General features: G+C 38.8%; 2 protein-coding genes across 3 annotated transcripts in view; both read right to left on the reverse strand.

Annotated features, from left to right (window-relative positions):
- Positions 1-996, reverse strand: part of adcy7 (adenylate cyclase 7) — a 62,319-nt gene extending 61,323 nt beyond the window's left edge. For both annotated transcript variants that reach the window (XM_080884803.1, XM_080884804.1), the window contains exon 1: positions 859-996. The gene's annotated coding sequence lies outside the window, so the exon portion shown is untranslated. The remainder of the gene's footprint in view (positions 1-858) is intronic.
- A 756-nt stretch (positions 997-1,752) lies between these two features.
- Positions 1,753-24,855, reverse strand: part of tent4b (terminal nucleotidyltransferase 4B) — a 30,760-nt gene continuing 7,657 nt past the window's right edge. Inside the window, exons 2-12 of the mRNA XM_080885843.1 lie at positions 13,630-13,753; positions 10,599-10,645; positions 9,237-9,357; positions 8,377-8,484; positions 7,983-8,111; positions 7,584-7,797; positions 6,994-7,120; positions 6,574-6,659; positions 6,184-6,392; positions 5,896-6,042; positions 1,753-4,145 (exon numbers count right to left, since the gene is read on the reverse strand). Coding sequence (XP_080741969.1) covers positions 3,984-4,145; positions 5,896-6,042; positions 6,184-6,392; positions 6,574-6,659; positions 6,994-7,120; positions 7,584-7,797; positions 7,983-8,111; positions 8,377-8,484; positions 9,237-9,357; positions 10,599-10,645; positions 13,630-13,753 — 1,474 coding nt within the window. The 3' untranslated portion in view covers positions 1,753-3,983. The remainder of the gene's footprint in view (positions 4,146-5,895; positions 6,043-6,183; positions 6,393-6,573; positions 6,660-6,993; positions 7,121-7,583; positions 7,798-7,982; positions 8,112-8,376; positions 8,485-9,236; positions 9,358-10,598; positions 10,646-13,629; positions 13,754-24,855) is intronic.

A 24,855-nucleotide genomic window follows, 5' to 3' on the forward strand; every position in this document is an offset into this window, starting at 1 on the left:
CCACTAATTAAAAAGTGCAGATAACGTCATTTAATATTAGATCATTTTAAACTGATTTGTAAATAAATCAAATTCAATTTCGATTTTAAACTCAAACAGTAAAGCGCCTTCTGAAGCACGCACTGTGTTGTGCTCCAGTTACTAAAGGACTAAAGCCAGTTTCACTCTGAAATGAGTATACAGGCACTGACGGGGGCACTATTCGTGGTAGAAACGGGGACCATATGTTGTAGGAAGAGATTTGAAGAGATAAAACTATTTTAAATCAGCAACATCCAGCCTGCCAAAAAGCAACTTACTTATTAAAAACAATTTTACCTTCCCTAAAATGCCCTTGTTGGTTTGAAGAACACCAGAGCACGGAGAAAAGACATCACAGGATCACTGGTAGAGTTTAATCCATGCCGAAGTAAATAAACTGGTTATATTTGGATGGGTGCGCTCAATAAATGAGTGAGAAACACTACCAGTCATTACCCGGTGACATACAAGGAGATACACATTTGACACAAACGCATGGCAGACCGAAAGCCCGTTTAGAACAAGGTAAAAATGCGTCAAGGAAAATCGATGCGGAGATCAAGAAAAGTGTCATTTTATTTAACTTTAGACTTCGACAAATTTATACACACACACACACACACACACATATATATATATATATATATAAAAACCTCGACTTAAATGAAAAGGTGTTGCCAGAGATGGAAAGTTTTCCGCTGAGACATCCTTGTGTTAACCGTTTTCCCCCCGTGCAACCAGTTACCCTTCTCTTGAGCATGCAGGTGTTAATGTGTCAGGAAGGGTCGTTTTTGTTTTGTTTAGTTTTTTAAATCAAACAAGAGTTTAGCATCTTACCTGAGAGACTTAAAGGTCTTCCGGGAAATAAATCGTACATAAACGAACCGGTAAGTGCTCATTGAGTGCGTGGTCCCCGTGCGCCTCTTCTCTACTCTTCAATTGCCCGTGCGCGCGTTGCGCCAAGCGAGCACGCCCCTCCTCCATCACTGTCACACACCAGGGGCGTTAACCAGACTTTTTTCAACATTGGGCAAAGATGGGAGCCCCAAAAAAGGCAGGGGGGAGACCACAGACCCGGTTAAATATAGTATAGAAAGCACTGGCTACTATTTTGAGGCTCATGCAGGAGAGTCCTATGAACTAAGAGAGATGTATTGTGTGAAGAGTAGTTTTAAAACTATTTTTGCTTACGGTGGCTGCAATTATCTTTGATGTTAACTTAATATCTGTACTGCATTTATATTTCTGTCATCGTACTTATTGAGAACACTAGAAACGTCTGTGCAGTTTTGTTAAAACCACCATAAAAACGTCTTTCAAGACTAATTTCAAACTTGCACAGAATGCAATGCTGGTTAGCGTAGTTGCCTACAATAAAACCTTTTGGTAAGATGCTGCCACCTTGTGGTTTAAGTTTTCAATACATTTTTAGTAGGGTTTATACATTTTAAAGCTTTAATCACTGAAACAATGTGGAGTATGAGTTACATACAATATTTGCATGCAAAATAAAAGAATTTCAGTCAAATACAGGAGTATTTGCACTGGATCAACTTCCACCACTGGTTCATTTCATGCTCTTGGAGACTTTCAGATGAGCTCCCCTCTGGAGATGTCCCTCTCACACCCCAACACAATGCTGCTTTTCATTTTAAGTGACCTTACAATTATTTAATTTAGTCAACAAAGAGACAGACAATTCAAAATAAAAGTCAAAGGCAGACCAGAAACTTGTCTCAACATATGGTTTAATGATATGGTTTTTATTGCATGGATTGTAATAGCTGCAGAAAAACATTTCAAATGAGTACAGTTGGGGTCAAAGCTTTCCTGCTGTGAAGAAACATGGTCAGTGGACATTCAGATGGCACAACTTGATTCACCTTTCTCCTTGTCTGTCGACCACAAGACCAGCGCTGTTATACTGCATTTTTAAACCTCAGCTGTAGTACTTGAGGATGAGTGAGGTGTTGGAAGGGTAGTGGAACTAGGTTTTTTTTGTGTGTTTTTTTGTGTTGTTTTTTTTTAATAATTCAACACCAAATAACAGTAAGTTGACTTAAAAGTGTCCTGATCCTGCTCCATCTAAACATAACATAGCTCGGTGGTGAGCATAACATTGTGTCGCTACAGTAGTCATTGTGGAGTAGCATTCTATAACGTGAGGTGGTGGTTATTGCTGGCTACTTGTTTTACTGTGGGTGATTCTTGTCACATCTGAGAAAGGTAGATGACGAGGGGACTGCACTGTGCTTCGGTGTGAGACTCCCTCCTAGAAAAACTGTTTAAGTTGAAAGTTTGCTATGTGCAGCTGCCTATTCAGACAAGACACCAAGCTTATGTCAATCACAATCGCACACAAACCCAAAAAAAAAAAAAAAAAAAAAAGGAAAAAAAACCCCAAATGCAGTATACAAGCCCAAACTCTGTGGATTAAGACTTGGAGCAATAACTCCATCTACAGGTTAGTTGCTGTACTGCAATGACAGAAGTGTTCTGTTGATTTATAAACCGTAAAACAAATAGTCTCTCTTAAACTAGGTAGACCAGCCACATGAATAGAAAATTCTCACCACATGACTTGTAAAATGGTCTTAAATTGTTCAAAGTACCTTGGTCACTCAACTGTCAGTGGAACAAGAGAGAGAAAAAAAAAAAAAAAAAAGTAGTAGTAGTACAACAATAAAAAGGTGGCATCTTCCTGTATCCTAACATGCCCGACCCCAACCCACCTCCCGACAACTTATCCCATTTCAAATATAGGACTCAAAGATATGGGCTCTAATGTTAAACACATAGATCCATACTATGTTCATACGATTAATAAAAAAATAAATACATTTAACAAATACAAATGATTTTGTAGTTTGTAAATTATCAGAGAAACAGATTATTATCGCATTGATGACACGTTTTCAAGTGTAGGATTTTGTTGTTTTTTTTGTCCCCCCTCCCCCCAATAAAACCCATTATCGCCCTATACGTTTCAAACCTGTAGTCTTAAAGCCTCTACACTGATGCGACTGAGCTGGATAAGAGAACTCGAGCTCCCTCTGCTCATCTATAGGGCTGTATTGTGAGCAAAGGCTCACTCAGGGCTAACTGTTAACACTGTAGCACACTCAGAAAGCAAACAGGAGAAAAACTAGATGCTGATGATTTCTGTTGGCAATGGGACCCAAAGCAGCGGGAGCAAAATGTGCATGTTTATACGACTTCAAATTGTCTGTAAAAATGTCATACGAAATAGGTTCCTCTTAGTTGTGATTTTTTTTTTTAACAGTTTTTTGCTTATTTTGTGTGTTTTTTTGTACAAATCTTTTTATAACCTGTTTAGACATAACAAAACAATTTAAATCAACTAAAAACATATCATGCATAAGTTATTTCCCCACTCTTATTGATTGCATTTGTAAGTGACCATCATTTAAAAAAAAAAAAAAAAAAAAAAAAAAAATCTTCATACACATTTTCTGTTCAACATAACTTTTTTTTGTACATTTTAAGCCATTTGCATACTTTAATTTCTCTTTAAAACCTTTGATCCTATTTTCCAGCCAGCAGTTCCAGGTATTGCTCCAGAGCTGATTCACAAACCTGGCCTGTCCATTCCTGTACAGCAGGAGGCGCAAGAGGCATATTGTGTAGGTGCTGGCTATGGAAAGAAAAACCCCACTCCTTACAAGAAGCTGTTGGGAAGCTGGAAACTGACCGTTTACCCTTTGTGATTTCAGTTCAAGTCCATGAAATTATGTCCATTTCCAATTACGATTCTCTTTGTGAGTTTTTCCTCCCTGCTAGAGGATGTTGCTCGTCACCCTGAAAAGCCAGATTGAAAGAGTTCTGGACGATGTTTCAATACTAGTAGTCTCCCAAGCCTCGAGTCTGGCAGCAGAAGTAAGATGTGACAGTCCGTTGCAGAAAAGGAAGGGAGATCTGGGGTGATGCTAGCAAAATTAACCCTATCTGTAAAGATCCTCTTGTGTAGAGTCTCGCACATTTTTCCTCCTCTTGCTGCTGGCCTGGTGGTGGTGCGGCTTGTTGCTCGGATGGCTTTTGCCACCGGAGAAGTTGGTCTGCTGCCCGTGATGGCCACTCTTTTGGTGAGAACGAGACATCCTGGCCTTGGAGGCAGAGGACAAAACATTTAGTTATTAATAGTGGTGGAATTTCCGTAGACATGCAGCGGGTAAAATAAGCACTTCAACTCAATATATTTCTAGAGGTGCCATTTAGATGAAATCACCAGATGTCGGTAACAACCCATCCAATGCACACATGCAAAGAAATCAAACCACTGATGTCCATAAATTATGTGTAATAATGAGACATGACACAGGGATAAAGTACTGAACAAGTAATACTTTGTACAAAAGTCTTTGTTTGTTCAAGACCCTCCTGCGGTGTGATTTTGGCCCAGTTGTCCAAACAAACAGTCTTCAAAATCTGAAAGTTCCCTTCTATGAATTCTGACCTTTAGTTTTTTGGGAGGTTTTATTTGTTTTTGTTTTGTTACACTGACTTTCAGTTGGATTCAGGTCAGGTTGGCTGGGGCATTGTAGCAGCTGTACTTTCTCTGAAATCAATTGAGAGGTCCCTTGGCAGTGTTTGGAATCATCGTCTTGCTAAAACATCCATCCTTGTTCCAGCTTCATCCTCCTGGTAGATGGCAGCAGATTTTTAATCAAGGATGTGTCGGTATATTTTTCCATTCATCTTTCCTTCAAGTCTATGAAGCATTCCAGTCCCATATGCTGAAGACCCCCCCAAAAAAACAACAACAACAAAAAAACAAAACAAAAGCCCAGCCCTATATCATGATGCTCAACTGATTTGTACTTCACTGTTTGTGCGGTATTTGGGGGGGCAATATGCAGTGCCTTTTGACCTCCAGACATGGTGTGCACTATGGCATTAAAATACTTATTGTTTTCTTTGAAACAACTGTACCTGCTGTAGCTCTGTGGTCATTGGCTTTTGAACAACTCTTGTAACAATTCTTTTCACTTCTGTCTGAAATCTTGCAGGAGCACCTGGTTTATGGTGAAATGATGTTCTTTCCACTTCAGGATTACGGCCCCAACAGTGCTCACTGGAACCTTCAGTTTAGAAATTCTTCTGTAGCTGATGCCATCTGTGTGTTTTGCAATAAAAAGGTTGCAAAGGTCTTGCGAGAGCTGAGATTTCAGCTGAAGTCATGACTTGCTATGCCTTTTTGCACTTCCCTTTTTTTCATGTGTTCAACACTTTTTCCCCCTCATGTCATTTCTTATGGTTTAATTTCTTTGCATGTGTGCTTAGATGGGCTGTTACCAACATTTTGTTGATTTCATGTCAATAGCACCTTTAGAAATACATTTACTTGGAAAATTGGTGATGTGTTCAATATTTTACCTGCTGTACAGTGTCAATGTAACTTGCCAGTGATGGTGCAGAAATGTGACAAAAAGCACACTAGAAAAGCTTCTCCATTTCTTTTGCAATCTTTCATTATCCAGAAAAAATAAATACAAATCAAAGTTATCCAGCAGTTACCAGCACAGGGCATTCTAACATTAGCCATTACTCTTAAATATTGCCCAAATTTACTGCAAAAAAACATTAAGTTGCATTCTATGATTTTGCAATTGAAATGTTAAAATGTTATATTTATGCATCTGTAGTTCCTCTTGCAACCTATAAACCTTTATAATTTCTTTTTGTCTTATGTGTTCCTCAATCTTTGCTCTTAAACTGGATCTGTTTGAAAAATCTCAATAAGATAAATCCTTGATTTAAAGAGGTTAACAACTATCACAATTAGTCAAAAGTTAGATTGATACATCTGTGGTATCTTGAGATGTATGTGTGAATTTAATGTGAAGCTGTGAGTACCTTTCCTCCCTTGTTGCCTCCAGGTGGAGTGCTGGTAGTGTGGCTCTGTGTTCTGTGATTGCTGACAGCAGCAGACTTTTCTCTGTGAGCACTGGATCCTCGGCTGGGCTGCTGTTTGGCAGTCTTACAAGGTGTACTATCAGAGTCCTGGGTGGGGGACAAAATTTGTTACAAAATATAATTTCCAAAATATTTTGTCACCTATAAATCTTTCTTAGGAAGCTTTAAATGTTACAGATATTTGCAATAATGTCATATTTGAAATATGTATGCAGCCACAGGACTGACCCCATCACTTGAGGTGGAAGTAGAGGATGTGGAAGACGGCGACAGTGGGGAGGAGGAGGGAGAGGAGCGGAGTGACGGGGAAGAAGAGTTGGAGGATGTTTTGCTGAGAGGAGTTGACAGTACAGCCACCACAGGATCATTGTCGTCATCTGGAACGTTGTTGTTGCGCTCATCAAGCTGCTGCGATTCAAACAATGTGACTTCATTTTCTACAGAAGCCGGGAAAAGACAAATGCAGAGTGAACACATTAAGCCTGTAAAGATTACATTTGGTCTACAATTGGTCTGGAGTTATTAGTACATTCAGCAGACAGTGAACTGCTGATCTTTAGTGGGTCAAAGTTACTTTGCAGTTACTTTTTTCAAACACATGAGAAAACCTGAACATACTGTTGAGTGGGCTTCCCCATTTTTTTCGGATCCATTCTCTGTAGTCATCCACTTCCTGAGTCACACGGATGATCCGGCCAAGTATGCTGTGATAGGACACAAGAGAGAAATACATAGTAAAACAGCAGTCTGAATACAAATGTTATTAGGGTTTGTGTGCATCAAGTGATGCAAGCAACAAAATTTTTTCTTACAATAACTAATAAGTATAAGAAAGTAGATATCATTTCACAGACTGAAGATAAACTGTAAGAAGCCCTTGTTTTTGCTGATAACCCTCCGCTCTGAATGTGACTGTACCAAAACAATCACTGATTCTACTGTCTCAGTTGTTTAAGTCCAAAGAATGAGAATTTCAGTATTAAGAAATTAAATTAGCATTAGACAAGTCCTCGCAAGTTTCTTGAATTTGTTCCTTACCTCTCACTCTCATTGTTGGGGTAGAATTTGGCGATGGGTGACACGGCATGGCTGAGCACCACGTAGGCGTAGTCAAACGCCTGCTTCACTTGCATGGCACCGTAAGAGCTGCGGCCAACATCATTGTCTGTTGGACACAAGACAGAAGGTGAGAACATTACCAACACGCCAATACGATGAAGAATTATCAATTCCACATTGCCCGTTTAATGACAACACCATTTTCTACCATTTAAGTTCTGTGTTGAATCTTTTGATAAGGTATGGCTTTAACCACTTGCACTTTTTAAGGTTTCTGCTATTTCATAATTATTCGCCTTCATTATATATTACATTTGGTTAGAATAACACAGATGGCTCTGCAAGTCTGAAGCCAAAAAAATAATGAGGTCTTAATTGCAGTATGTGACATTATAGTCAGACTGGAGCAGCAGTTTTTACAGTCACGCTAATATAATACTGAAGATCAGACTGGATTTTCTTTGCTTTTTATCGACACACTGTTTGTGTAGCAAAGGCTTGTGCATTTAAATATGCATGTTGCACCAATTTAAGATTCAACACCTCTGAGGAATTAGAATAATTTCTACCTGGCTGTAGTGGGTCCTCAATGTAGAGCATGGAGGGCCTGTAGCCATCCAACATGTTCTTCTGAACCTCGTCTTTGGCAACGTAGCACCCGCCGTCTTTTATCCTGATGCCTGTTTTCAGGTAGTTGAAGTTGCGCCCATAGAGCTCAAAGAATTCAATGAGCAAAACACCAATGTTGATGTTGAGACCAAACACATCCTCCCTGTAGTGAAGCTGGAAACAAAGTACAGGTGGTTGTTAGAAGTACTGTAAATCAGTAAGTTAGCTGCAATTCTTGTTTCTCAGTTCAAACTGCAAATTTCTGAACATTTTATTCACAGGTAAGGGTTTTTATATTTTGTAGTCTTTGTATTTTGTTTCGGAACATTGGGCGGCTGGGTTTAAACTACAGAACCAACCTGCAGAAAGCTGACAGCCATGAGAAAGAGACTGTAGGAGCCAATTCCACCGGTAAAAACCTCATTGAGGTCCCGTTGCAGTAGAAACTGCTTCAGCACCAGGACCAGATAAGGCAGCACAGGATATTTCTACAGAATAAAGACAATAGGGATTATTATATTGTACATTTTTATATAAAGTAGCCTCACGAGAAAGCAAGCATCTTCAGGATTCAGGAAGACCTCGGGGTGATCCCACACAGATTAAGGTCTAAGATCAACTACAACAGTGCTCAAACAATGTACACATCTCTAAAAGAGGGAACTCAGCCTTACAGATGTTAATACAGAAAAATACATGGAGCAAAAAAAAAGGATCATACATACTGAACAGAAACTGTACTGTAAACTGTACCTCTTTGAATTCCTTGATGAGACGTGCAGCTTTCACTCCACTCGTCACATTGAAGCTGATGTCCACTTTAACTTCAGTGTAAGAGTCTGTCAGTTTAATGATGGGAACCTGGAACATGTGTGACACAGAATACGAATCCCTCACACTTGTTATAAAAGACATTTATAATTTTAAATCTGCACCTATAAACTACTTTGTGTCCAAGTGTGTCTGTAAGTGTGAAAACAACAGGTTCACATGCAATCATACACAACTGATAATCCTCAACTAAAATCCACTTGATATTCCCCTACAACTGCTTATAGGCTTTTTAAGAACCATAATAAGCGACAGTTGCAAAGCAGAAAAGGCTTTTACTAAATCTTCTGAGGTGGTATAAACCCAAATGTTAGGAAAAATCTATTAACAAAGCACAGATTGTTAATTAAACTTTTGGAATTGGTTGAAAAAACAAAAATGATGTGATATGAATGACAATGTTAGCTTCAAGATCATTACATGCTGTGCCACTGCTAGAACCACATCACTTTAGTTTGGATGAAATGTACTCTGTCATTTGTAGCAACAAAACACTTGAAGGATACCAAAGTTCTGATGCTGGCATTTCTCTTCATGTGCATGTCTGTACACATGCCTGACTATAATAAGACAACTATGCTTATCAGCGTCATCAGTGATTTCATACAGCTGCTTGCCTGAATTGAAGACACTGAAAACTAAGGCGAATTGCTCTACATGAATCTGATTTATTGCAGATAATTAGTAGCTTGCAATGATTCCATGTTTGCTTTTTCCACAGGTTGTGGCTTTACAGATTTATACCTCTAAACACAGAAGAAAAACTGGAAATGAAGTCTTACTGTGGCTTTGTCCAAAACTTTGATGGAGTTTTCATCTGCGACGTTTTTCTTTCGGAGCGCCTCTTCTAAAGTCCAGAGAGGGAGTGACTCCCACTTCCCAAAAACTACCAGGTCAATGTCACTGTTGAGAGGGGAAAATGAAGAGGAGGGAAAAAAAAGTTATTTTAATCCAACTCTTCTATATGAGTCCCTCAAAAACACCAACACACCGCAGAAGCATTTCTGGTTTATCTTCACAGCAAAACATTTAGTTTCAAGTTTGTCATGTGACAAAAATATTGACCCTCACTAAACTAAAAACAATGCAGCTTTAACATTAGGTGCACAACTAAAATAACTTCAGCTGAAATTTATCGTCGCACATAAAGACACTGCACATTGTTCCTCTGTACAAGTGAGTGTGGCGTGATTTTGCTAAAATTTTCTACTCCAGTCAACAGGTATTATATGATAAACCAGCTGGATTTGAAGTTCACTTGTTCCATAATTTGTAATCAAGTACACAAAAGTTTTATATAATCCTCATCTTTCTTATACTGCCCTGTCTTAGCCCCGAAGTTCAAAAGTAATTTTAAGGCTGTGGGTTCTCAAACTGTGGTCCAGTCTCTGCTGAGCATTACAAGCAGGGTGTGGACGTGTGAAGCCCAAATGTGTGACTCAGAAGAATTACTTGTGACATCATTTCAAAATTTGAGCATGAGCTTCCATCACTAACTGCATACACAAAACAAATGCCAAGGAAACGCACAAGTGGTCCACCTTAAACCTATCCTGTGTGTTAGATAACTGCAGATAGATGGCAGATGGCTTTGGTTCCCTCTTGTGGAAAAGCAATGTGCAGCTCCTGACAGAGCCTTTTAAGAGTCAGCCAATGTGTATTAAGTCAGCAGTGCCATGTGTCACACACAAGCACCCAGTACAAACAAGAGGCGTGCAAACAAAAATATACACGCAGACCACAAAACACTCTACTCTGGCAGCTCAATACAAACAGTCATGTCTCTAGAAATGATCCAAAAATGTCAAAGAAATCAGTCAGTGAAAAATAAAGCATTAATGAACAGCTGAGCCCTTTTAAAGCGCTCAGTATGGTGTTAAGAGTTCACTAATGCAGGTGGCATGCCTGCCTGTGTGTTGAGGGGGGTGGGGTGTTGTTGTCTTCTTGTTGTCTGTCAGCAGTGGGGAGCCACTCTGAGTAAATCCTTTACGAGCTCCAGGATCAGTGGTGCTAAAATTACTAAACCACTTGACCCTCAAAGCCTGGCTAGACAGAGCACTTTCTCCATAGGTGAGTTAAGTAACTGTGGTAATAAGCCAGTTCAGTTACAGTTTGGCAAAAATGATGAATGCTGCATAGCTCACCTTGTTGGCAGATAAAGACCAGTGCTGAAACTCCCAAACACTTCCACCTGAAGATAAAGGACAAGCAGTTACACACATGTAGATATTTTTTTGTTTAGGATAAGAAATGCAGATAAAGCATGTCACAAAGGTCTTTTTAATCACAATGTTTCTTTAAACTCCTACACACCTTTATAGCTCTGACAACCCATGACATAGATTACCCTGCTGGCAAACTGAAACAAGCACTATGATAGCTTTCCTTGATTTTCCCACGCTACAACTGACTACAACAAAAACCTGTTCTACAGCGTGCATGAATACATTTTTACAGCTCAACATAGCAGTGATTTAGTGGCAGGCTTACACAAATTGAACAGCTTTTACAATAACAACAGCCTTTTTAGCTACTAATCTTATAACCTGCACTCTGTTAATGAAAATACATCTTCAACCTTCCCTTTTAACCTCTCTCAGAGGACTACACAAATAGAATTAAGCCATAGCCCACATTTAATTCCCTTAAACCTCCTCTACACATTCCACTATAACCCAGAAGTATAAACTCTGGTTTACAGGACTGTCACATGTAGAGCATTAAGCTGAGTGTAGAGCCATGACCGAATGAATGAATGAATAGTAGTTCTTGAAGATTTCTGTGAAGGGTGAGGTAACTATAGGTGGTTAGGAAGGTGAAAAGAGTCGTTTGATCCCAGTTTGGCATCTCCAGTAACACTTTCACTTGTGGCCTAAGTGTGGTGAATAACTGCCAAGTTATTGCATACATACCATTAACATTTCTTGGTGCTTTTTGAATGAGACAATCCTACATGTTTACCTGGCAAGATTTCAATTTGGTACAGCAACAGCGTGACTGCTGGACTTCTTGGCATCTAAGCTAATTAAACAGGCATCACACTGACCTGATGACAACGCTGCTCCTGCTCACTTCATGGTGGGGGGGGAAAAAATAAATAAAGCTGACCACAATTGGGACAGTGTTGTGCTCCTCATTTAGGAGCTGCTATTCCCAGGGCAGACACACTTTGAAGCACACTGCTCTATCAGCAGGATCAAAGTCAGCGGGTACAATAATGCCTGAGGTGGCAGTAATAAAATGACCCAAACAGTACTGTGCAGCAGCGAGATAACAGAAAACAGGATGCTTTATAAAAGCCTGACGCCTGTAGCCATTAGCTACATCACAAACAGCCTGATTAGTATTGTAAACCAACACTGGTATCTGACAGTTACAGGTCCTTCTCAAAAAAAATTAGCATATTGTGATAAAGTTCATTATTTTCTGTAATGTACTGATAAACATTAGACTTTCATAGATTTCAGATTCATTACACACAACTGAAGTAGTTCAAGCCTGTCATTGTTTTAATATTGATGATTTTGGCATACAGCTAATGAAAACCCAAAATTCCTATCTCAAAAAATTAGCATATCATGAAAAGGTCCTCTAAACGAGTAAGACACAGAAAGAAATTTCTGAACGAATAGGCTGCTCCCAGAGGGCTGTATCAAGTCACCTAAGTGGGAAGTCTGTGGGAAGGAAAAAGTGTGGCAGAAAACGCTGCACAACGAGAAGAGGTGACCGGACCCTGAGGAAGATTGTGGAGAAGGACCGATTCCAGACCTTGGGGGACCTGCGGAAGCAGTAGAGTCTGGAGTAGAAACATCCAGAGCCACCGTGTACAGGTATGTGCAGGAAATGGGCTGGTGCCGCATTCCCCAGGTAAAGCCACTTTTGAACCAGAAACAGCGGCAGAAGCGCCTGACCTGGGCTACAGAGAAGCAGCACTGGACTGTTACTCAGTGGTCCAAAGTACTTTTTTCGGATGAAAGCAACTTTTGCATGTCATTCGGAAATCAAGATGCCATCAAGAGTCTGGAGGAAGACTGGGGAGAGGGAAATGCCAAAATGCCTGAAGTCCCGTGTCAAGTACCCACAGTCAGTGATGGTCTGGGGTGCCATGTCAGCTGCTGGTGTTGGTCCACTGTGTTTTATCAAGGGCAGGGTCAATGCAGCTAGCTATCAGGAGATTTTGGAGCACTTCATGCTTCCATCTGCTGAAAAGCTTTATGGAGATGAAGATTTCATTTTTCAGCACGACCTGGCACCTGCTTACAGTGCCAAAACCACTGGTAAATGGTTTACTGACCATGGTATTACTGTGCTCAATTGGCCTGCCAACTCTCCTGACCTGAACCCCATAGAGAATCTGTGGGATACACTCTGGATGAGCTTAAGGCCGCTATCGAAGCATCCTGGGCCTCCATAACACCTCAGCAGTGCCACAGGCTGATTGCCTCCATGCCACGCCGCATTGAAGCAGTCATTTCCGCAAAAGGATTCCCGACCAAGTTTTGAGTGCATAACTGAACATAATTATTTGAAGGTTGACTTTTTTTGTATTAAAAACACTTTTCTTTTATTGGTCGGATGAAATATGCTAAGTTTTTGCGATAGGAAATTTGGGTTTTCATGAGCTGTATGCCAAAATCATCAATATTAAAACGATAAAAGGCTCAAACTACTTCAGTTGTGTGTAATGAATCTGAAATATATGAAAGTCTAATGTTTATCAGTACATTACAGAAAATAATGCACTTTATCACAATACGCTAATTTTTTTGAGAAGGACCTGTATAAGTTACAGAGACCACTGTGTCAAAGGTAGTATGGCCATAGAGCTCGGTCTCTGTCAGCATTTATGACTCCACAAAGTACTTTGCAATAAAAGCTATTTGCAGAAACTGTCCTTTTCAAGCACTTCCTTAAAATTCACTTAAGAAAGCATGTTAAAGGTTTTCACTGTGTTACAAATCATTTATTTGTGCAAAAAATAAAATAAGATACGGTAAAATAGACATTAGATAGCTTTCAGATTAAAGCTAATAATCTGAAGTGGTGCTTTCACTGACAAACCCCACAAGTGGATTTTTTCCCCCAAAAAATAAATCTATTATCTCTCAATATCCAAACCAACATTCTGCCTAAAGAAAACTTTTGCAGTTGTTAGGGTTTAAGAATAAAATATACCTCAGCACTTGGCCACAAGTCATGGATGACTTCCTTGATTCTGTCCACCACCTCCAGTCTCATTTTCTCTTCCTCTGGCCGTGGGGAGATGTAGTTATAGAAGTCTATAATCTCCTCATGTAGCCTGTAGAGAACAAAACAGTGCTGTCAAAAATAGTGGAAGAATACCAGACTGAAATAAAACTTAAAATATAAGGTATCATTATTTAAAAAAAAAAAAAATTAATCTAAAGTTTAGTCATTACTGCATGAAATCTTACTCCATCTGGTTGTTTGTGACAGTACAGCAGTACAATAATATATCATATAGGACATATGCATCCAAATCCATATACCAGTTAAGTAGAGGCAAAGAATGAAAATAAAAATGCAGAAACCACCACAATGTAAATTTGTGTTTTTAAAAAAAAAAAAAAAAAAAAACACCACACAGCAACAACAGTTAAAAATACATTACTAAAAGTAATTAGTAAAAGTCTAATGCCAAAAACAAAAGGTAAAATTTCGCTCATTGGGTTGAACCATTCTGGGATCCTCTGACAGTAGCATTGCAAATATGTAATGCCAGGAAAAGGATATAACTAGCAGCAGTGTTTCTTTAGTTGCTGAAAATCCAAATGAGAGTATGATCTCCAGGCAAATTATTATAATATTTGAACAGTTTTTGCAAGGACAATTGTTTAGAAGATGCAAGCACTGTATTCATGCACATTTTGCAGTGAGCAGGCCAAAAATTAAAGACAACTCAGCAGGCTGGATCCAAAGACTTGACCTTCCCTTGGCAAATAAATTCATGCTTATCAGTACAATCAAAAAAAATAGAAAATAAATAAATAAAATGTTTTGACTGAATTTCATATTATGACAGAGCATACGAGTTGCCTAATGGTGGTGTTCTGAGACACGTAATATCTGGGTGTTATTCCTCCAAATAGCATGCGAGTTTTAGTCTTCCAAAAATAACATAACTAGTGGTGTTTTAAGTTTAAAGCCAACCATTTATATTTGGTAAACTGTCAGGCAGCGTAAAAACAACAGGAACCTCTACAGTGCATATGTCCGTTTAAAAGAAAAAGGGGGAAAGTAGTAAGGGCTAAGCTTTTGTCCTTGGAATGGGTCACTTTGTCCACGTGTGTTGACATTTTCACTGACCAGTCATGTCTACATACACATAAGGAGAGACAAGTTTGTGTGCAGACAATTGACACACGTTAGGCCAAAATTAACCAATTCATATTAGACAGTGATACCAGTAAAGAAAAAGCATATGACAGCTGGTATTGCTGACTGTTGTTTAGATTCCACTCCAAAGAGCTTGTGTGTGTCATCTTACTGGGGCTTTATACATCAAGCTCTCCTCACCTGATAGTTAAGGAAACTGAGCCTCACCTTCATCATTTCTTGTTTTCAGAAACTTAACTGTACCTACAATGCAGAACTCTCTCCCCCTTTAGTCAAATACCATCTTGATGTCCTTAAACTAACCCCTGATTTGCTGGATAAAAACATTGTGTGTACAAATTAACAGTTAATCTAAACACAAAAAGATGGCTACTTAAAATAATAATAACAATAATCATAATTAATTATAAAGTAGGCACTCCTATTTTATTAATTAAGACAATTTTATGAAACACCCCAAACTCTGAAAGGGGCACATCATGCCCTATTCTAGATCAAAGTAGCATAGGGCATTTAACTTGAGCAATGATTAGACTAGGAAATTAAGTACACTTTTAAAATCAGGAATTCTAGTTCCATTAGCAGAGGGTCAAGTAGGATGATTTCTAAAAATATTACTACTGTTCTAACTGTGATAAATGAAAACTTTAATATTTAACTGCTATTCTTGGGTCTCAATGCTGCTCAACTGGCTGTTCGTAAGTGAACGAGTTACTGAAAATGCAAAGAAAAATTGTGGGGAGATGATACTTCTAAGTAGGGCTGGGCCATATTATACCGTTCACGGTAATACCGGTATAATGTTGGGCAACGATAGGAAAATGAAATATCGCGATAGAATATGAGTAAAACGCGCACGCGCAGTGCCTTTGTTTTCATACGCACATGGCCGATTGTTGAGTGAAACAGATGAACCAGAATTGGTTTGTAAAAATGGTGCAACTTCAGTGATGTGGAACTGTTTTGGTGTTTGTCCGTCAGATACACGACAAAGCACATTTTTTTGCAGAACATGCAAGCGGCCGTCGTTATTGTCGTATTTGTCGGACTAAGATGCTCTTAAATCTGGGAGTAATCTGGGTCCTAAACTCCGTAAGCTTCTGGTCAAACGAACACTGCAGCATCACTGAGAGTTAAAAACTGTCTAAATTCTTTCATCTTTAATAAAACGATCAGCATTGCTGCTTTACCAGGTGTAACTAAGAAGTTTAACTTCCAGGCATCCATGAAAACAAAATTTATTACATTTAACGGAGTTAGAAGTTAGCAGGAAGCTAGCGGAAGTTAGCTCGCTAGTTTCGCTAGTTACCTAAGCATGATATAGCATGTTCTGACTGAGAGATTTCTGAAAAAATTCAAACGTACAGCTCTGCTATCACTTCCAACATAAATGAAGACAGGAAACTAAACAGCAGTGACGTTTGTAGGGTTACTGAAGTTGGACTAGTTGGTATATAATGATGTGCTACGTGATCGCTAGCGACACAGCTATGTTAGCATAACATAAACAGTGAAGCTGGAGGACAAACACTAACACTTTTCCCACTTATAAAAGTTAACGTTAAGGTTCCTGATAGTTAAAGACAAATGCAATCGCATGGCAGGATGCTGTAAACGGACCAAACTTCAGTCAGGAGAACAACTGAAATAATCCATCCACAATACGAGGGTAGTCATTAATATACTGCAACAAAATGGGAATAGAGCAGCTGCCAGAGAATTCAACATTAATGAATCAATGGTACAGAAGTGGAGGAAGCAAGAAGAATGAGTTTAATAAAGTTTGATTTATCTGACTGCTTTGTTTCGCTTAATATGCCTTAATCCCGTGCACCTTATGGTCCGAAAAATACGTACTGCACACTGTAGTTTAATGTTGCAAAGCACCTCTTTTTAACTTCAGTGGATATTATACATGGTTATGCTCAGGATGTGTCAGCTTTCAGCAAGGAATTTGCATTTGCACTGTTACATTTTTATAAAGCTTTAATGTACATAAAAACCAGCTTCTTGTTTAAGTGAAAATAAATGGAAGGTTGTCTTTTTGCGCTAGTAATGTTGTGGAGTTGTATTTTGTCTCGCATCAATTATATCGTCAGTTATATCGTTATTGCAAATTTTCAAATATATATATATATCGTGATAAATATTTTTGGCCATATCGCCCTGCTCTACTTCTAAGTAATACTAACTGAAAACTGATTACCACTATGTGCAGATAAAGACAAGACAAGATCCCCAAAGCAATTTTTTCTCCCCAGAAAAGCATGCTGATATTACATCTGTCACAAAGATGCTTCCATTAGCTGGAAGGACGGTTTCATCTTAAAGAAAGCTTCAGACTGCTGACCTCAAATACAGAAATAAAGTGAACAGAATGGCTTCATTTAGTTTCATTCGCTTCCTTCTTTCACATCAAACATGTTACTGCTGTTTGCATCTTCCTTCTGAAAAGTTTGATAACCTTAAGTGCAGGTTTTTATACAGAACACAAGCTGGTACCACATACAATTCATTTCTTTTGGACATCCAAGAATGCAAATAGTTGTTTGGGTTTTTTTGCTCCACCCTCCAATGACGCTGGAGAAATTTCAGCCTCAATCACACACTAAGTTTCATTTAAGGGTAAACAGAAACTGAAAAGCTCCAATCTGCATTACAGAAGAATTACTTTTAATTTCATGGTTTAGAGAACACACGTCACCATGGCTTCATTCAGGATACCTAAAAATAGGTCAAGTTAAATTAACCTCTGTCAAATGCATTCTCAACAGAACATTGATGTCAAGCAGTTTCACTTACCAACAGCACCACTAGGTTTCATTTTACAGCAAACAGTACTACTGCTTCCTTGTTTTCAAGTGATGAGAGCACACATTTAAAAACAAATAATGAATTCCTCCTCTGGCCTCACCTTCTAGGATCAAATTACATCCCAGTCCTCTGGCCTGCCTGACTTGAAAGCTTCAGGACCCTTGGTACCATTTATCACATAATCCCACTTGCCTATATCACTGTGGTGTTACATAACCTAGAAGAGCAGCTTTCCAGAGAGCTGAGACTTGGAGAGAAGTCTAACACTTTCCTCCAACAAGCTTATTCTAGTGTTTGAAATGTTGCCAGTCATGTTTATTCCCAATTGCTGCCTCTAACATTAGTGCTGCTTCATTTTAAACCAGTTGTGTTTTGTACTCTAATGTAATTTGGTCAGTATGTATGAATAAAATATGAATGGAGCAGAGCTGCTTAGGAGCAATGTTGAATTTTCTTCTGACACCACTTTTTGACTCCCCAGTAAGGCTGTTCGATATAACACATATATATATTGGATGACGATATAAAAACGTCTATCGTTTCATTTTACGCTATAGTTTGTTTCGTGGTGTCGCAAAATAAACTGTTTACGGCAATATTTTTTCATCGTTTTGATGGTCACTGTAGTGGCTATATTAATTTCTTAAAGTTCTCTCTTTCTCTTATATTTAATATACTACAGACGGACAAGCGCCTGTTTTTATGCGTTGTTGTTAGCAACAACGACGGTAAAACCAACGCGTGTCCGCTTGTTTATTTTACATATAAACCTTTCACAATAAAGCTCAAGATCCTGTTGAGACTTTTCAAAATAAACTGAATCACGTGAAAGAGTATGCAGAGTATTTACGGATGAAAAGCAAAAAAAGACCCGTCAGGTGCTAAAAAATAAACCTTAGACTCAAACGTTAGAACAGGCTTTTCCCCGCAGCAGGCTGTGTAATAAATACTCAAAGAAAACGGCGGCCATTAAATTTATGTCTAAAAATGTATCGTTACATGCATCGGTTAAAACACTCGACTCCAGGTACACGACACCCAGCTGGAAACACTTCACGCAAGTCGAGCTGCCCGAGATTCATTTTTGTGATTTATATCGTTATCGGGACGATAGATGTCTTATATCGGGATATGAGATTTTGGTCATATCGCACAGCCCTACTCCCCAGAGTACTGGAATTGACTTTGTGTCGGTCTGAGGAATTAAAGCAGTGCTTTTACTAATCATTTCATTTATAAAAATAGAAAAAAAAAACTATGAAAACAGTCTGTGATAGCTGAAAGCACAGTCAAAGGTCTAGTTTTCACCAATCGCACTTAAAAAGCTAAATATTACTATAAAAGTTCAAACAAATCTTAGAAAACATTTAAAAAGGTTTTACTTTCTATCAAATGATTGGTTGGTGACTGCAATTCAACGTGTAGGTCCCCAGGTGTCCAGCACCATTAGGCAATGTCATGTATGTATGGGGGGGTATGGCAACATATGTGCCCTAATCAGTGAAATTCACGATATTGCTCCACAATAATCAAAATATCTTCCCAGTCAGTTAAATCACATTTGAAATGATTTATCACAGCGGAAGAGACAGAGCTCTGAGCTCTTAACCGCATAACAAATGATGTTTTAAATGTTATATACCTATGTGGTATGTGACTTTTGTTGCCATGATGCCAGGTCTCTCTTGGAAATGAGATTTTTAATCTCAATGAGATTTTTTTTACCTGGATAAATAAAGGAATAATAATAATAATAATAATAATAATAATAATAATAAATAGAAAATGAGAAGCAATGAGTAACCATTTCCCTCAAAGCCTACAGAGATTAAAACATCAGTGATCAGGCAGTGATTCAGTGCAGGAGCAGGACTGACAGGTCAGAGGTAAGGATGAAAAACTTGGCAGCTTAAGTTTCAAATTGCTGACAGTGAGGGTGAGACTTGACACAGCACAGCTTGAGTTGAGTTCCTGAACTTGGTTGGCTTCATTCCCCACTAAACTTGGCACAAATCACAAGGACTCAGTTTATGCATTAAAATTTATACTCGAAAACAAGACTGTACACTCCAACCAAATGCACTTTTTTTTTTATGCATACTTGAATGTTTTTGTAAATAAATTCCTGTAAAAGGGGCTATACTTCATGAGGACACACCCTGTCCAGGAGGCATAATAGGGCCTTCTGGTGGTTGGAAAAATAATTCCAAGTCAAACATGGAGAGCAAAAGGTATAACAAGCAAAGCAAATGGTATAGGTAGGTATATATATATATATATATATATATATATATATATATAGACCAGAGGTAAGACAGAAAAATTAGGGTAGAGATGCAGGATTGGGTGTGGTGCTCAAAAGCGTTCATGTGACTGAGAGCCATCTGTTAAGTTGGTGAGAATGAAGGAAAAAGAGGTTACTGTCACATCACACTGAGCAACATTTACTGGATGTTCCAATAAATGTATTTACTGAAGCAAACCTTTAGAATTTAATATTTAATGGCCACTTTAAGACATTCCTGTGCCGAAAAACACCTGCTCAATGCAGTCTAGTTATGCACCAGATTAATCATGCTACAGTTCTCGCCATTTTTGTTGGTATATTTAGCCAAAACAAGTTCAAACATTATCCTTTTAGTCAAATCAAGGCTTGAAATTTGTGCTGTGCCAACCTTTGCAACAAAGGGTTCCATGCACATCCACAGCAACGTTACATGACACTGCTGTGTCTATGAAATGACATCTTCAACAACAGTAGCTTTGAACTGACGGGGATGCCTGGAGGCAAACCAGTCGCATTACACACAGCGTTGCTAAATGAGGACGAGCACAAACAGAAGTAGACGCGTCAGTGTCACACAGATGGCATATTCATTAATGTTTCATCAATGAACTGATCCGGTGGTAAATGTTGGCCACTGGGACAACACAGCTCCAGTTACACAAAAGCCCACACACTGCTGACTAAGTGTGACAGGCCTGGGTACACCTGAATGATGTACCAGGGTGCTATGGTCTAAATAGGAATAGCTACACCAGAAACCTGATATAGTCCAGGATAGTAGTTGGAGCTTGAAAATCACTCTAATCATCATGTTTAAAAATAAATAAAGTTACAATGGTTGATGCTCATATTAAGGATGTGTGCAACTAATGTTTAAAATGCTGCTGCCCTGGCTAGTCATCAAATACAATCCAGGAGTACTTCTGCTAGTTGCAAACATGTGGACAAACCAGCACAGTTTTGCAGTACTTTGATGTAAAAGAACAGATGCAGCAGTCTCAGTGTAAACTCAACCACATGATTGTTAACCATGCGTTTTCTAGCTTTTAGACTAGGTCTTCAGTCCTCTGTTAGTTGAAACAGTCACCAGGAAAATCTCTATATCAATCACTGTGATAGGTTTAAATAATGAGTTCTGTGTATTTACCACCAAAATTCAGGGTCCTCTAAGCACTCAGTTTCAGACAGTCAACTCGTACCAGGCTGTTAGCATAGAAAGTCTACCCATTTGCTGATCAAACCTTCTATTCGCAATGAGCAATAAGAAAATCAACTTAAAAGAAGAGGAGCTAAAACGCCTCGCTTTAAATAAATAGGGCTCCATTTTTAACTGTCAGCCATGCAAAGCTCACCTACAACAGTGCAATAAACAGAAAATGGTAATAAAATGTTTGTGTGGCTGTTTTTCCTTGTTTTTTTTTTTAAACTACTAATAGACAAGAGTCAGTTACGATCTTTCCTTTGGAAAATACTGTTTTACAAGTTCACTGCATCGCACTGGAACACAGGAAGTTTCCATAGGACTGGAAGAGAGAAGAAAAAAGGGAAAAAAACAACTACATTCCTCACTACACATGGGAAGACAGTATGACCAGCTGCCCACACGTGCTGTTCAGAGTGGGCCCGTTTTACATGGTATTCACAGGACACGCATAAGGCTTCTTTCTCACTACAAGCTTACACACTTTGGCTGACAGCCAGCCAGTAAGCAGAGAAAGAAAAAGGAGAGGGTGACATGGATGTCAAAGCCAGCAGAAACTAGATGAACCACAGCTCCACTAACAGAGTTTTAGTCACAGAGGCACTGTCTATGGGTGTCCTAGGGTCATATAAATATCTAAAAAAAATAGATGCAGTAAATGGTAATAAAACAATATGGTGAGTCAACTCATTAGTGAACTATTAACCACACATTTAATTAGCTTGTAAGAGATGTACTCTATAACTGGAGCCCTCAGCTAAGGTGAAAACTATGGTCAGGTTTGACATGAGGGTTGTTTATTTTTGTTTTACTCTTTCATTTCTGTGTCGTGGCCGTGGGCATGCACAAACATATCCAAAATATTAAACACAAATTCAGTTAACGTCAAATGCAATGAACTTGGTACCTTAACGTCTACTTAAATGCCTCTGGACTACTTGCATTAGCTATAAATCTTTGTTACTATGACTTGCTATTTCAGATGTTTTGTCTCCCATGTTTGGAAATGCCATTTAAGTTAACAAAAATGGACACATGTAGTATAGCAAGCTTAATTTTAAGATCGTCAAAACAAAATAATCTGCATTTAAAGACTCCTTTTTGCATTTTTTAAAGCAGGTTTCATCTTTTTACTTTACAGCAGTGAATTTTTGCCCCAACCTAAAAGCTCAAATCACCATTTTGTTCAGGTAGAGTAATGATGGGAAGAGGGCTTTCAGTAAAGTTTACCAATTGACAGGAAGTAAAGCAACATTTCCACAGTTGAATCTGTGGAAGAATCATGAACAGTTACTTTGGTCTTGAGAGCCCTCAGAATCTCTCACCCAGTTTACTGTCTGTAGCATGCTACAGTTTGCGATTAGCTATGGCTCTCTATTACTTTCTAGTTACTACTGTGTAGGTCTCCCAAGGCATGCAAGTTTACTGCCAACTGGGGCCGTCTGCACAAGCAAACTTTTCACAGTTGGGGCAGATGAGCACTTGGCCTTTTGAGAACAGCTATATAATCAAAACACCTATTAGTCTGGGCATAAAACGTCCTACCAGATCACAATGTGTCCTCCACCCTCCTCACTGATTCAATTGCTTCTTTTTTCCCCCCCTTTTGTTTTTTTAGTTTTGTTTTAATTTAACAGTCAAGGGCAAAGCCATTTTAGTCAACACAATCACCACAGTACAACACTACTGACCAAAACAATTATGATTATGAATTTACTAGAGTCTAGAGCCTTGTAATCTAATAAAACTACCTATCACTTTGAATTCTAACATCATGTCCCTGCTGTAAATGACTAACCTTGAGACATTATCTACACAATAAAAAGCACAACATGTGTTCTGCAGGACAGAAAAAGGCCACAGTTCTACCATCTACACTTACTTCCTGTGACCATATCAAGAATCTAAATAGCTGTTCTACATGACTAGAAAATTAGGTGGAAACACTCCCTTCAAGCTCCTAATCTGATTGGATGGACAGAAAGGGCTCAGGTTTCACTCTCAAGTGGGTTGGCTTTGTTTAATGGAAGTAAGGCCGTGTGGAGCATGTAAACACTGATCCATTGCCATCAAGAGGCAGGCTGCTTGCTTGGACCATTTAAGTTCCAGAAAACCTGGAGGAGCGTCAAACACAAATAAGCACATGCCTCTGCCTCTCTAGCCAACCCACATGCCCAAATATAGTGTACAGATTGTCCCATGGAAAAATGCACTACCATATTGCTCTGTTTTGCCATTTTCAAATACCAAAAATGCAACAGTGATTCTCTGGTTTACATACGCCTGCTGCCCAAAACATTGACAAGACAGATTTGGGAAAAAGAATCTAAAGCATGTCACTGCACAGGGGGGCAAAAATGGCAAAAATTTGGCTGGTCACAGACTAAAACCAGACAGGAATCCCAGTAAAAGCTTGAGTGGAATTTTTTATTTTAAAAGTGTTTTGTTTTTTGTTTTTTTAAAACTTCTTTACCTTCTTCTTAAAAAAATCAAAAGGTGAAGAACTGAAATGCTCATTTTCCACTTTTGCCTTATGCCACTCTGTAAAGGAAAATTTGTGTGCCTATTCCTACACTACATTCTGGGTACACAACCAACAGCCCATAACGAAATAACTAAGACACTAGATCTTAGTAGAATCCTGACTGGAGAAGAGGGCTTGAAGGAGAAAAGGATGAACCAAAATGACACCAACAGTAGCCACAGTGGGCAGTAGGGCTGCCACGATTTGTCGACTAGTCACGATCACGTCGACTATCAAAATCGTCGACGACTGATTTAATAGTCGACGTGTCGTTTGAAGCTTTGTAAGATCGCAAAAGACGCAGGAATAATAGCAGGATTTAAGAGTGTAATAACGGACTGAAACAGAAGATGGCAGCACTGCATGTACAAGGATGCCAGCTGCCGTTAAACCCCGAAGAAGAAGAAGCAGCGTCCCAGAATTCATAGCGCGGCCCAGCTTAGTTTCCAACAATGGCGGTAGCTAGTTAGTTTTAATATTACTCTTATTATTCTTTCTGGGTCACAAAATAAACGTTTAACATATTTTCATGCGAGAATGTAGCTGTGTAAACCTCAAATATCGGCTCAGTTTATCAGGACACCACATATTTTCAAAAGCGCTCCGACGTTTTCGGAGGCGTCTGTTACCCACTAGCTCGATAGCTAGCCGGGGGCTAGGTCACTAGCGCCGTGAGAACACCGGACTCCCGGCAAATTGTTTTCAAACCCACCGCTGTCTTTCGCGACTCAGGTTAAATATATATGAGTCACTTAGATAAATTAAAAATGTTGTTTTTTTTTTGTTTTTTTTTAGTATTTTATTTGTTCCTGAGTAAATCGGTTTGGCTGAGATTAAAGTTATAGTTTTTACACAGCTGAATAAACGTCAAGCAGACAGCTGATTATCAGAAGTGTGAGATGCTGGAGAATATACTCCGGTGTCCTGATATATTTTAGATAGCAAGGAGTTTATTAAACTTTACCGAAACAATCTGCAAATTTCATTAAAATTGAATAAACTATCATCTTGTCTTTATTTTTAGTTAGCACCTTAAAAGCTTAAAGCTGTAAGCTAATGATAGTTATATAAGAGCAGATGCTGCTGGTGCAATAAGCTGTAGTTTTACGTCCAGTGGATGATGATCTGATTAGTCGACTAATCGCATAAATAATCGGTGACTAGTCGACTATCAAAATAATCGTTTGTGGCAGCCCTAGTGGGCAGTTTATGTTGTTT

Source organism: Rhamphochromis sp. 'chilingali' (genome assembly GCF_963969265.1).
Source record: "Rhamphochromis sp. 'chilingali' genome assembly, chromosome: 6".
NCBI lineage: Eukaryota > Metazoa > Chordata > Actinopteri > Cichliformes > Cichlidae > Rhamphochromis > Rhamphochromis sp. 'chilingali'.